Consider the following 13638-nt stretch of genomic DNA (forward strand, 5'->3'; position numbering starts at 1 on the left):
GGGAGTGCGACAAGCTAATTCTCAAAACACTCGAGGAAGGAAAAAGGAAAATGCCCATTCTTGAGATCCAAACTGAAGCCAACTAGCAACAAAACAGAACTAAAATAAAGCTTGCAGACTCTGGGGAAGAAATTAAGCATTTTGATTTGAGGTCAGTGAACAGCCGGGCATCCTAGAGGGAGCTGTGAAGGATGGGCGGTATCACGGGTCCCCCGGGCGTGCAGGTCGCTTCCTTACCTCTTTCTCTGTCCTGGCTTTGAAACGTGCTTCTCTCCAGGGCTCGAGGAAGGAAAGGTGATTCGATGGTACGCAGCGCCCAGGGCTGCGGCTGAGAGGCCTGTATGGGAGTCCTCCAGCGAAGCTCAGTACTAATGCTGGGCCTCAGATAGCAGACGAGGGTGTGGAAAATGGCAATAATCTGGTTCACCCTGAACCAACTGAATCAAGTGATTCAAGGTCGGCAGTATTTCTCAGAGGCTATCAGCACCTGGATCTTCTCAGATCCAAGAAAAGAGTGTGACAGTGAACCCAGAGAAAGCGCTGGAGCCTGGACCAGCACAGAGACCAGAGCTTGGGCCTGAAACACAGGAGAGCGAGCGCTGTGCGTGCTCCCGAGCGCTTCGGGGTCTGACCACACCAGCTGTGCCGGCTTTTGGTGGCTCTGAGCCTAATTTCCCTGCATTTATTAAGCATCTATCGTACACCAGAGGCTGTTAGACACGAGGGCTGCTCTAGAGAAGCAGACAGACTAGATCCTAATCTAGCAGAAGAATAATGAACACAACCCTCGTGAGGCTCCGGGCCCTCACGCCGTGCCAGGCCCCACTCTCCGCACTTTCTTGTGGGTTAACTCCTCAACCTCCCATCAAGCCTGCGCAGGAGGACAAATGGGAATGTGTCCGGAGACACGCCCAGAGCACACGCTCACACACACAGCAGGACAGTGCTTCCACGTACCCAGAGGACGCACCCGAGGGGCCAGGGGACCCTCCAGGGGGGCATTTTTGCTGGGACCTGCCTGACTGTCTTAGAGCTCATTGCTGGCTCTAGGAAAGAAGGCTGAGACCCAGCCCCCTTGATCTGTGGCCCTCAGGATTGGGCTAGAAATTCCCAGCAGCAAAGCCCTTTCTTTCTTTTCTTTTCCTTTTTTTAGTATATTTATTTATTTATTTATTTATTTATTTTGCGGTACGCGGGCCTTTCACTGTTGTGGCCTCTCCCATTGCAGAGCACAGGCTCCGGACGCGCAGGCTCAGCGGCCATGGCTCACGGGCCCAGCCGCTCCGGCATGTGGGATCTTCCCGGACCGGGGCACGAACCCGTGTCCCCTGCATTGGCAGGCGGACTCTCAACCACTGCGCCACCAGGGAAGCCCTATTTGTTTATTTATTTATGGCTGCGTTGGGTCTTTGTTGCTGCGCGCGGGCTTTCTCTCTAGTTGTGGCGAGCGGGGGCTTCTCTTGTTGCGGAGCACGGGCTCTAGGTACACAGGCTTCAGTAGTTGTGGCACATGGGCTCAGTAGTTGTGGCTCGCGGGCCTAGTTGCTCCACGGCATGTGGGATCTTCCCGGACCAGGACTCGACCCCGTGTCCCCCGCACTGGCAGGTGGATTCTTAACCACTGCGCCACCAGGGAAGCCCCAGCAAAGCTCTTTCTACACTCCCCATCGCCTGCCCCGCACCTGCTCTGGCCAGTGTCAACAGTCACGCACAGGACTCAACCCACTCCAGGACCAGTTTGCCCATTTTTAAGTGTTTTCATGAGACGTTCGTTTTCGGTCGTGAACTGGTACCGAGTCCAGAAGTGAATGAATGAGACCAAACGAGAAGAGTTTGTGGTCAGCTTTTTTGGGGAAACTGTGTAGAGTTTTATGTTCAGAGGAGTCACAGTAGAGAATACGGAGACCTTGGCTTTCTTGGTGGTTCGCTGGGGGTGGCGGTGGGGTGAGGTAGGGGTGTCGTCTCGTCAGAGCCCAGCCGTCGGCCTGCGGGCAGGTGTGATGGAGCCTGACCCGCCAGGCAGAGAAGTCACTGCGCCCCGCGACCAGAGCGGGGTTTGACCACGGACCTGCGGGCAGCGAAGCGACCACGCCTGCTCTCACCGCCCACCCGACGGAGGGTGGGCGAGGCGCAAGCGCCAGGGTCTTGGAAGGAGCTGCCGGTGCTGGGGGGGGGGGTCTCGCCCGGTAGAAGCTGAAGGCTTCTGGGGCGCTGGCACCCTCCTCCCCCCGAACCAGCTCCCGAGGACCCGTGACCCCCACAAATAGCCCATCGCAGACTCCGCCCCAGGGACGAGGTTCTGGCGCGCCCGTCGGTCCGCAGGCGCCTGGCCGGCAGCGAGAGGCCGCGTCCACGCGGGTCCTGCGCCTGAGTCGCCTCCCGGATAGACGCGCGGAGGGACCCTTTACGGCTGGCAAGGGCAGCGGCGCTGGGACGGGGAGTGCCGGACCCCCGGCCGGGGGCGCGGGGGTGTGGCGGAGGCGGGAGGGGAGCTGCAGGCGGGGCGGCCGGAGCTGGAGGGGGAGGGCGGGAGGGGGCCGTGCCGCGCGGCGCGGGGCGGGGCGGCTCCGGGCTCGCCGCTCCGTCCGCCCTCGCGCCCGCGCCGCGCGCCCTCCCGCTCCCGCCCTCTTGTGCCGCCGCCGCCGCGGCCGCCGGCTAAGCAACTTCTCGAGCTCCCGCGACCGGCCGGACCCCGCGCCGCCCCCGGCCCAGCGCTCAGCCGGCCGAGGCCATGGACGCGCTGGCCTGGCTGCTGCCCCCGCTTCTGCTGCTCTGCGCGCAGCAGCACCGCGGCACCAGGTGAGCGAGCGCCGGGTCCGCGCTGCGCCGGGCCGCCCTCGGTGGGGAGTCCCGCGCCGGCCAAGCCCCGGCTGCCGGGATGGAGCCCCGTGCGAACCCATGCTCTTCAGGGGCCCGCGTCTTCCCGCACCCACAGGCTCCCACCGTGTCTGTCCCCCATCCCCCCATGACTCCCCCACCCCGTCTCCCCCGCGGGCCCTCCCCTCCGAACTCGCCGCGGAGATGCCCTTGGGCGCGGGCAGCGGCGATGTTCTAGGTTCTGGCAGCCCCGCCGCCCCGGTGCTGTCCGCCGTCCCGGTGCTGAACCCGCGCCGCAGGGCCGGTCGAGGGCGTCAGAGCCGCTCGCAGTTTGCCCCAGTGCCCGGGCTCGCCTGCTGAGCTCGGGTTCCTCGCCCCAGCCGGCACTTGGCCGATCCCTGGCTGGCTGGTGCCCTTCCAGGCGCGGTCTGAGCTCTCAGCAGGGCCCCAGCTTCAGGCAGGAAGAAAGGAGGGGTCCGGAGAACACGGGAGAGGAGGCTGCTCCCCTCCCTCGGGCACCAGCTTCCGTTGCCTTTAGCAGTCTGGGGTGGACACGAAGGCGCGTCCTCATGGCAGGTGTGGCTGTGGACCTCCCTTCTGGGACCATTTCTAATGCCATCCGACTGCAGGGTATGCGAGTGGGGGAGCCAGGTGCCCCTGGCAGGGGACAGACTCCGGATTTCTTTTTAACTGTCAGGAGAGGGGATGAGGTGCCCGGTCTTCCCCCGCGAAGGCAGAGGCTAAGAAGAAAGGTGCCTGTGCCGAGGCTCCCTCGCTCTGGCTCCCAGGGGCCAGCGTGGTCCCAGCTCGCTTTTCACGTCTCTGCAGACTGGACTTGAGGTGGGCCCCGGGCTGCCCAGCATCCTGACCACTGAGTCTGGTTACCAGCCATAGGAGTTGTGAGGGGCCTTTTAGAAAATCATCTTGGTGCCAGGGCTGCAGGAAAAAACAGAGCAAAAACATCTCTCCCTGCCCCTTCCCCCCAGCATTCCAGACTTTGTGGTCAACCAACTGAGGTCGAAGACTTTAAAAGCCAGAAATCGTTGAACACTGGCCTGTGTTTTGGCTGTAGTCACTTGGACAATACGTAACGCGGCTCTGTGTGTGTGTGGTCGGAGCTTACTTGCTGGTGGTGGAGGGCAGAGTCTGGCTTTGGTTGTAGACCTGGCTGTCATGCCACAGTCACAGGCGGTGCCCGTGTGGCCCCTGTCCCGGGGCCTTGTCCTGTATCAAGCCCAATGGGCTGTTCTCCTCTCTCCTCTTCCTGCTTCATGGTCCCAGAAAGGGCGAAGCGTTGAGGTGTGGCTGTGGAGGGATGTGCTGGGGGCCGGGGGTCAGCCGCCGGCTCAGGCCCACAGCTGCGCGCCGCAGTTCTGAAATCCAAGTTGCTCTGAGCCCCAAGTGTTTGTCCAAGTTTGACACCAACACTCAGTTGGCGGCAAAGCCTGCCTTGCTTGTTTTGTCTGTATCCACGCTACTCATGAGGCATATTTATACATTTCCTGCTGGAAAATTCTCCAGACACACCCCTCCCCAAGTCCATGAGTGCGTTATATGGCCTTTCTAAAATCAGCAGTGTTTTGAACTCCTGCCCCATCTGGCTCCTGGGTTGTTGGGCGAGGGGCGAGCCTGTCTGCCTGTGTAGGAAGGCCGAGGCCCCGGTTGGGACGAGCGCCTCTGGGCTTTGGGGGCCTTCGGGGCCTCTTTTCCCATCTGCTCTGCGTCCCTCCGCTCAGATACCAGGGCGACAGCGGCTTCCCTTCCCTCGTGCCCACCCCGGGGCGGTGTGAGGGGACATCGGGGCGAATGGAAGGGCCTCTTTGTTGCCGCCCCTCAGCCCAGGTCCCGGGGCTGCTGGTGGGATGAGAAGGGAGTGGGCCGTGCAGCGTTTGTGGGTCGGGTCACGGCCACGCTTCCCCGAGCCTGAACATCCGCTCACGCAGCGGCCGCCCGAGCTCGCCGGCTGCCTCCCGAGTGGGTGGCCTTCCGGGGCTGCCGGCACCCCCGTCTCCCTGGAGAAGCTGTGCCCGCGGCTCCTGCCTCGCCCTCACCTCCCGTGAGCACGATCGTCGTGGTGTTCGCCTTGGTAACTGAGGTGCCGGCGCTGCAGCGGCTGCTCTAAAAGCAGAGCTGTCAGGGATCCGTGGGCTTCGTGCGCGCAGGGTCCGGGGTGGGGGGTGGGAGGATCCTGGGGCTGGTGCCTGCTGCCTCGTTCAGCTACACCCACCTTCCCTTCCCATCCCCAGGGGCACAGGCAAGTGACAGGGGTGGGGCTTCTCTCAGGGGGGCCTGACGGCACCCAGGAGCAGCCCCGGGAGGGCGGAAGCTGCCTGTGATTTCACGGCACCTGCTTTGCCCCACGAGCTTGAGCCTGGTGTGTCTCTGAGCTGCTGTTCCTCTAGTGAAACCCCAACCCTAGACCACCGCCGGCTTCCAGGGCCATCAGAGGAGTTAGACGCTCCCTCCCAGAACGCGGGTCAGAGTCCCAACATTCTGACCCCATGCAGAGCTCCCCATGGACCAGGTACCCCGCCTGCCCCACTGACTCTACCTGAACCAGTGGCGGAGGGTAGGGCCCTCCAGGACCCAGAGCACCATATGGCCCCGCCTCCAGCCCCCGCATCCCTTCGCAGCTGCAGAAGCGGCCACCTTGTCCCAGGTGAGATGTGGCACTGCAGGAGGCTGTTCCCTTCTCACCCCTGGAGACGGCAGAGCTGAGAACCCACCGGTGTCCTGACACTTTCAGGCGAGCTTCATGGTGGGCGCTGCCCTTGCCCTTGCGTCTGTGCCCCTGAGCGTGTGTGAGGCCCTGGCCCAGGACAGGTGTGCTCACCTGTGCCACCAGCCCAAGGCCGGGAAGGGTGGTGTCTCCTGACGGCCTGGCTCCAAGCAGGCCAGCGGCTGGGCCGGTCCGAAAGTAAAGCCTCATTCCAGTCCCTGTGTGTCTGACCTTCAGGGTGAGCTCTGTTTGCGTTTCTAATTGTGCTTTACGTGGGGCCAGGGCTGCATTTAATTCCTTCTTTGACTTTGTTACCAAAGCACCTGCCCTGTCTACACGCTCTACCCAGCCTTCACCTGGAGGGACCCCGTGGGCCCGCGGGGAGAGCGGGTTTTGCAGGCCTCACCAGCTGAGGACTTCCTGGGTCACGTTCAGCCTTCCTCATGGGCCAGTATGTGGAACAGACGAGGGGCCCAGGTGCCCTTGCCGGCGTTTCCCAAGCCCCGGCGGCCCGAGGCCTTCTTGAAGCCCCTGAGAGGACGGCGTCCCGGGGCCAGGCCAGCTGGATGCCGAGCTCCACCAACTCAGCAGCAGAACTTGCTCCTGGCCCCTCCCTTCACTGACCCTCCCTCGTCTGGACCAGGCCCCTTTCTGTCTCCATGGCCCGTCCAGCCCATCATCCCCCCAACCTCCACGATGGCCCCCAGTTTATCCCCCCATTCCCTCAGGACACTTCCCATGCCCCTCCCTCACAGGCATCCAGGTTTAATCTAATTAATCGAGCAGCTCCTTGTTCGGAGTGCCGGTTCCCCTTGACCCCGGAGGAGCCCCACGGTCCCCCCTCCACACCCTCTGCCCCATGCCTGCCACCGCCCTGTGGGCCCCTCCCAGACCCCACCGCGTGGAGCCCTCGGCTGCCTCCTGCCTCTTGCCTCGGCCCAGACTCACTTTGTCTCTCTTTGGGCTGTGATGTCACTTTCTCGGGGAGGCTGTCCCTTTCTCCCCAGCCAGAGGGCTCCTGACCTCCCCTTCCTGTGACCGTCTTCATGCTCAAAGCCCCTCGCTTTGCCACCCCTTGCAGACGCTGACCTCTGGCCGCGGCTGTCCTGGCCCGGCTCGGTCACATCTCTGGAACAGGGCAGCACCAAGGGTCGCACTAGCCAGATGGAGGCGTGGCCAAATAAATGTGTGATTAGGGCAGCTTCCTTCAGGGCCCGGGGCAGGGCCGGGGGGGGGGGGGGGGGGGGGGGAGGGGGCCCGGGGCAGGGCCGGGGGGGGGGGAGGGGGCCCGGGGCAGGGCCAGGGGAGGTGGGGGGACCCGGGGCAGGGCGGGGGGGGAGGGGGCCCGGGGCAGGGCCAGGGGAGGGAGGGGGCCCGGGGCAGGGCCAGGGGAGGGAGGGGGGTTCAGGGGAGGGGGGGGATCAGCGCGGGGACATGGGGGGCAGAGTGAGCGCTGCAGCAAGAGGTGGGACAGATGGCAGAGGGTCTGGAGGGTCAAGTGGGCGTCTAAGAGGGCGAGGCTGGAGTGCAGGAGTCGGGGGCAGTAGCAGCTGGAGGCAGGCAGGAGGCTGGGGCCATGGCGGCGGGGGACGCGGTCTGCGGTGGCCCAAGTGGGGGGTGGTGGGGGGGCGGGGCACAGGCTGCGCCGACAGGCTCAGCGGTAGCCGGTCCCACGTCCGGAGGGGAGGGGTGGGGTGGCCAGCGGCAGCACCGCGGGAGCCCAGAGGGGTCAGCGGTCTCGTCACGGTGGCCAAAACGGCCCAGAGTGGGGCGCCTGGGCACGCGGCCACGCCGGACTCTGGGGAGAGGAAGGAATGGCCTCAGAGCTCCCGGCTGCTCTGCACCCACACCCTGGCGCATCGGCTCCCCTGCAGGCTCTGGATGGGCTCGGGCCCCAGGTGCCCTGGAGGCCTTCTCTGCCCACTGGGGACAGCAGTGATTCAGAGGAAAACAAGAGGCTTCCTCCTGAAAGTCCCTCCTTGTTCCCTGCTGTCAGGTTTAGGAGAAATCTTGCCCGCCCCCCCCCCACCTGCCGTGGCCTGGAGGAGCAAGGGTGTGTGAGGTTCCCAGGGCTGCTGTAACAAGCGACCACAAGCTGGGGGGCTTGAAACAGGGGGGATTTATTCTCTCGTAATTCTGGAGGCCAAGGTGTCGGGAGGGTCCATGCCTCTCTGCAGCCTCTGGTGCTGCCAGAGTCCCTGGTGTCCCTCGGCTTGTGGCCGCATCACTCCGATCCCTGCCTCCGTGGTCACGTGGCTTCTCCCCGTGTGTCCATTTCCTTTTCTTCTAAGGACACCAGTCATGGATTTAGGGCCCACCCTAGTCTAGCATTTCATCTTAACTAATTACATCTGCAAAGCCCCTGTCTCCCAATAAGGTTCCATTCTGGGGTTCTGGGTGGACATGAATTTGGGGGTGCTGTTTCCCAGAGGGCGAGCAGAAGAAGGGGGATGGGCAGAGCCACTGGGGGGCTTCCAGCAGTCGGTGTGTGCAGGCCACGAGACGCCTGTGTCGTTGGGTCCCCGTGCAGCCCCACCAGGGACAAACACAACCAGCACAGGCTGTCAGTGAGGTTAATCTGAAACCAGGGCGCATGGCCCCCAGCTGCTCTGGGGTCAGGCTAAGCCCCCGAGGCACGTGGCAATTTGGGGAGATCTGGAGACTGCCTGGGAAGGGACAGAGAGCAGGAGGCCGGCCTGCAGCCTCCCCACGGGCCCTCGGCCTGGACCTGGGTCCCGGGTTTGGGACCTCACCCTCTGTCTCCCTCTCCCCAGCCTTCAGCCTCCTGGTCACACGTCTTTTCTCCCAAGTCACCTCCTACAGGACACATTGCCCTCAGAAGCTGAAAGGGAGGCCATGTGCTCTCATTGGGGGACCCCAGGGGTGGGGATGCTGGGTGGTTATGGAGGGAGCCGGGGGCCTCTGCCTGACCTGGGTGGCCTCCCTCAGGGCCGAGTGAGTGGGATGTAAGCTGAGCATAGAGGCCAGTGGAAGACGCCCAGGAGTCCTGGGCTCTGCACCTCCCGGGGGCTCCCTGTGTCCGGCGTGAGTTCCTGGGACTGGTCAGGTCCAGCCCGCAGGGCCTCCCCCTGTCCACCCCTGGCCTAGGTGCCCAGGACAGGCTCTGTCCCTGGCACCCTGCCTGTGACCAGAGGGCCTTGCGTTTCCAGGGCAATGAATGACATTGGCGACTATGTCGGCTCCAACCTGGAAATATCCTGGCTCCCCAACCTGGACGGCTTGATAGAGGGCTACGCCCGCAACTTCCGGCCTGGCATCGGAGGTGAGAGTGGCCGTCGGGCTCGGGCAGACCCTGGGTCCAGTGTGGGTGTGAGCCCTGCTTGGCTCTGGGCTGGCGCAGAGGCCTGCTCCCCTGAGGGGCGTGCCCGAGCTCCTGCACCAGCCCCCAGGGAAACGGCTAGGAAGGTGGATCTGCTCAGGCCGCAGGCTGGCCTTCCCTGCAAAGCCCCTGGCTGTTCCCTGTCCCGCCTTCTGGGGCACTCGCTGGCCTGGCTGAGCGGCCGGGGGTGCCGGGCCCTGGCCTCAGCCCCACGTGCCTCGGGCCTGGCTCCTTCCTCTCAGGCCCCCCTGTGAACGTGGCACTCGCCATCGAGGTGGCCAGCATCGACCACATCTCTGAGGCGAACATGGTAGGTCCCACCGGCCTCCGCCCCGCCCCCGGCCGCGTGCCCCAGGAGCGAGCGGAGGGGCTGACGGCCGGGCCTCTGCGTCCCCCACCCCCGCAGGAGTACACCATGACGGTGTTTCTGCATCAGAGCTGGCGTGACAGCAGGCTGTCCTACAACCACACCAATGAGACTCTGGGCCTGGACAGCCGCTTCGTGGACAAGCTGTGGCTCCCTGACACCTTCATCGTGAACGCCAAGTCCGCCTGGTTCCACGATGTGACGGTGGAGAACAAGCTCATCCGGCTGCAGCCCGACGGGGTGATTCTCTACAGCATCCGGTGAGCCCAGCCGGCTGCCTGCCCACCCACCCCCAACGGAGCGCTCCGCTGGGAGCTGGGGGGATGGGGTGGGGGGTGGCGGTATTTATATCCCCCGGCAACCAGCAGCTGCGCAGGAAGCCGAGGCTGCTGGCCGGAAGCCAGCAGAGGCCGCTATTTGGCTAACGCGTGCCCTTGTCTTTTTAAATTGAGGTGAAGTTCACGTAACATCAAATCAAGCATTAAAAGTGAACAATTCCGTGATACTTAGCACACTCCCCTTGTTGTGCAAACATCACCTCTACCCACTTGCAATGTATTTCGCCCGAAAGGAGACCCCGTGCCCGTTAGCAGTCACTCCCCATCTCCCCTCTCCAGCTCTGCAAACTGCCAAGCGGCTTTCTAGCTTCGTGGATTTGCCTACTCAGCACGTTTCACACAAAAGTAATCATACGCTACGTGACCCTCTGAGTCTCCTTTTTTTCACTTAGCATAGGGTTTTCGAGATTCATCCATGCTGTGACATTTATCAGAATTTCCTGCCTTTTGATGGCAGAGTGACATTCCATTGCATGGATACGCCAGTTTTGTGTATCCGCTCCTCCACGGATGGACAGCTGTGCTGGTTCCACATTTGACTGTTGTGAGCTGTGCTGCTGTGAACACACGTGTACGTGTATTGGTTTGAATGTGTGTTTTCTGACACATGCCTTTTAAAAGTGGACTTAATTGCCAACACTTTAAAGATCAGGAGATTTACATAAGAATCTAAATTCTCTTGGAAAACCAGCACACTCAGCAACACCAGCCTTTTCCCAGGCTGCATGGTCAGTGGGGACGCCTAGAGGCCGTCCCCAGGGGCAGACCAGGGGGCTCAGGCTGGACCCGCCTTCTTGGCCGCCGGCTTAGCCAGCCAGCTGTTCTGAAGGACGAGGAAAGTGAATGAAATCCGGTTCTTGATCCCTGAAGACTCACAGATATCTGTAACGTGGCCACAGTTTCCAGTTTCCACCCAAATGCCAGCAGCTTGCCGGCAAGACCAAAGGCAGCCTGCTGCCGCCTCGTGAGGAGGCCATGCTGGCCGGTGCAGGAGCGTCTCGGCCATGTTGGGCCAGAGAGACGCCGGCTGCCGGGGGCTGGCCTCATCCTGGGGACCCACCGGTGTGTTGTCTGGGCAGAATCACCTCCACGGTGGCCTGCGACATGGACCTGGCCAAGTACCCCATGGACGAGCAGGACTGCATGCTACACCTGGAGAGCTGTGAGTGCGGGGTGGCGCGGGGCGGGGCGGCGGGGCGGGGGCGGGGCGGAAACAGAAGGAAGAGAAGGAAGAGAGGGGGCCGGAAGGCCCTCCTGCTGCGGGTCAGCGCCCTGCCCAGGACAGCCGGCCCTGGAGCCCAGACAAGACACGTGCCTGTGTCACTGGGCCAGCATGGTGGCCCCTGCGGGTCACCCTGGCAAGGGCGACCTGCCCTTTGGCCAGCTCCTCTGGCCTTGCCCACCTTTCCGAGGTGCCAGGCGCGGGCCCAGGCCTCCTTGCTCCCTGCCTCTGTGTATCGGGCTCCCAGCACAGGCAGGGCAGTCCTGCGAGGGCTGCCAGGGGCTGGGGAGGGGGCGCCAGGCTCTGCGGCCCATGTGGGCTCTCCTGCAGACGGCTACTCATCCGAGGACATCGTCTACTACTGGTCTGAGAACCAGGGGCAGATCCACGGGCTGGACCGGCTGCAGCTGGCCCAGTTCACCATCACCAGCTACCACTTCACCACGGAGCTGATGAACTTCAAATCGGGTAACGCGGCCTCTCGCGGCCTCTTCCCTGTGAGCCCCGCTGGTGGCTTTCTAGCGCTTTCTGCAGAGCCACTAGCCAGCCCCGAGGGCCCCCGGAGGCTGCAACTGGAAAACCGCTGGTCGGCGCAGCCTGTGCCTGGCTGAGCCGCTCGGGACGAGCCCTAGTGCGGGCCCGGATCAGGTTTCCTCCGCCTTACTCCTCGCTTCTTCATTGCTTCCCGGGGTTTGAGGGGTGCTGGGGGGCTCCAGGGCCAAGCCTGTGTTGTCTCCCGGCCCCTCCCGCCCCTGCTGCCCGGTCATCGGAGCCAGCGAGCCCAGGCTGGCTCTTCCCTCGAGCTGGGCTGTGCACAAGCAGGGCAGGAGAGGGGTGCACTGCGCTCTGGGAGGGGCCCACGGGCCAGCAGCAAGGCCGGAATCTTTCTCCTCTCCCTCCTCTGGTGGCCCTGCCGCAGGGCCGGCCCCTCTCCTGACCCATCAGGCTGTGGGGGGAGGTGGGCACAAGGGTCTTCCTCTCTTTGGAGGCCGGCAGTGGCCCCAGTTCCTGCTCAGCGCCCCTCTCCCCGAGCACTGCCCTGGGTGGTGGGCCTGGTGCTAACGGGGGTCTCCGGCAGCCGGCCAGTTCCCCCGGCTCAGCCTGCACGTCCACCTCCGGAGGAACCGGGGCGTCTACATCATCCAGTCCTACATGCCCTCCATCCTCCTGGTCGCCATGTCCTGGGTCTCCTTCTGGATTAGCCAGGCCGCAGTGCCCGCCAGGGTGTCTCTAGGTACGGGGCCCTGGCCTCTCCCCCGCGGGAGCTGGTGGAAGCAGGGAGTCTGGGAGCAGGGCCCTAACCCCACTTGTCCTGAGCACAGGCCTTGCCTTGCAGTCCCTCGGGCCCACTGTCCTGGGGCAGTGCCTGGTGACAGGAGCCTGACCTGCACCGGGTGGGTTCCAGTAGTGACGCCACCTGTCCCCACAGGCATCACCACGGTGCTGACCATGACCACGCTGATGGTCAGTGCCCGCTCCTCCCTGCCGCGGGCGTCGGCCATCAAGGCGCTGGACGTGTACTTCTGGATCTGCTATGTCTTTGTGTTTGCCGCCCTGGTGGAGTACGCCTTCGCCCACTTCAACGCGGACTACCGGAAGAAGCAAAAGGCCAAGGTCAAGGTCAAGGAGCGGAGGGTCGAGGTGAGGCTGGGGGTGGGGTGGGGTTCTCACGTTCAGGACGAAGGACAGCGCCCCCGCCCAGCACCAGGAAGGGTCAGCATTGCCGGCGGGGCAGGGGGCACTTTTTCCTGTGCTCAGCCTGGGACCCTCTGCCACCTGCTCTACCAATAGAGCCGCTGGCCTGGGCTGGGGGTCCTGCCCCTCGCTCGCCAGCCACTCAGCCTGCCCCTCCCCCTCCCCACACAGATGGACGTGAAGAATGCCATCGTGCTCTTCTCCCTTTCGGCCGCGGGTGTCACCCAGGAGCTGGCCGCGTCCCGCCGGCAGTGCCGCGCGCCCGGGAACCTCATGGGTTCCTACAGGTCGGTGGAGGTGGAGACAGAGGAGACGAAGAAACAGGGGGCCCCGGGGGGCCTCCGTGCGCTTTTCAAGCCCATCGACGCGGACACCATTGACATCTACGCCCGTGCCGTGTTCCCCGCGGCCTTCGCCGCCGTCAACGTCATCTACTGGGCCGCGTACGCCATGTGAGGCCGGCTTCGCGGGTCCCATGCCCGGGACCTCCTGGGGGAAGGACCCCCGGGGGGCTCTGCGTGTTTCACAGGGGGGAGGACCACGGGCCACATAAAAGGAGAGGAAGCCCTCAGCCTCGCTCAGCACCCCCAGGCTCTGTCCCCACCCTCACCCGGACCCCTGGTCTGCAGAAGACGGCCCAGCAGCCCAGCCTCCTGACCTGGGAGCCAGGCAGGCACCGGGCCCCAGGGAGCTTTGCGTCTGACTCGGGAAAGGATCCTGATTCTGGGACTTAGCTCTGTGGGTTTGGACCACGGAGGGGGAGGAGGCCGGGCATGGAAGGTGCGCACCTTCTCGGTGAGAAAGCGGGAAGGCCTTTGGTCCCAGCATGAAATAAAACGGAGCCTTTGGCCGCTGCTTAAATTCACTGTGGCCTCCTCTGCTGGAGCCTGGAAGGCTCTCCTCCCACTAGCTCGACGGGCTCAGGACAGAGGGACTTGGGGACCGAGACTTGAGGACAGAGGGGCTGGGGGGAGGCACGGGGGCTGGAAGAGTCACTCACCCCCAGTCCCTTGGGTGCATGGCCAGGGGTGCCACCTCAGTGCCTTCTGTACGTGGTGATGGGAGAACAGAGACCACCAAGTCCCCATGAACACCCAGCCCCCTCCCACATCTGCTGCCACCACAGGGTGGTGGCACAGG

The 13638-nt window shown here is 63.9% G+C and overlaps 1 protein-coding gene across 1 annotated transcript; it reads left to right on the top strand.

Annotated features, from left to right (window-relative positions):
• Window positions 1-2609: 2609 nt before the first annotated feature.
• On the top strand, window positions 2610-13348 carry GABRD (gamma-aminobutyric acid type A receptor subunit delta). The gene is made up of 9 exons (XM_060026038.1): window positions 2610-2799; window positions 8707-8819; window positions 9119-9186; window positions 9283-9503; window positions 10661-10743; window positions 11134-11271; window positions 11882-12037; window positions 12233-12444; window positions 12670-13348. Exons 1-9 carry the CDS (start codon window positions 2732-2734, stop codon window positions 12952-12954), a joined length of 1344 nt encoding a protein of 447 aa, XP_059882021.1. The 5' UTR covers window positions 2610-2731; the 3' UTR covers window positions 12955-13348.
• The last annotated feature ends 290 nt before the right edge of the window (window positions 13349-13638 follow it).

The sequence above is a fragment of the Delphinus delphis genome, chromosome 1 (assembly GCF_949987515.2).
Source record: "Delphinus delphis chromosome 1, mDelDel1.2, whole genome shotgun sequence".
Taxonomy (NCBI): Eukaryota; Metazoa; Chordata; class Mammalia; order Artiodactyla; family Delphinidae; genus Delphinus; species Delphinus delphis.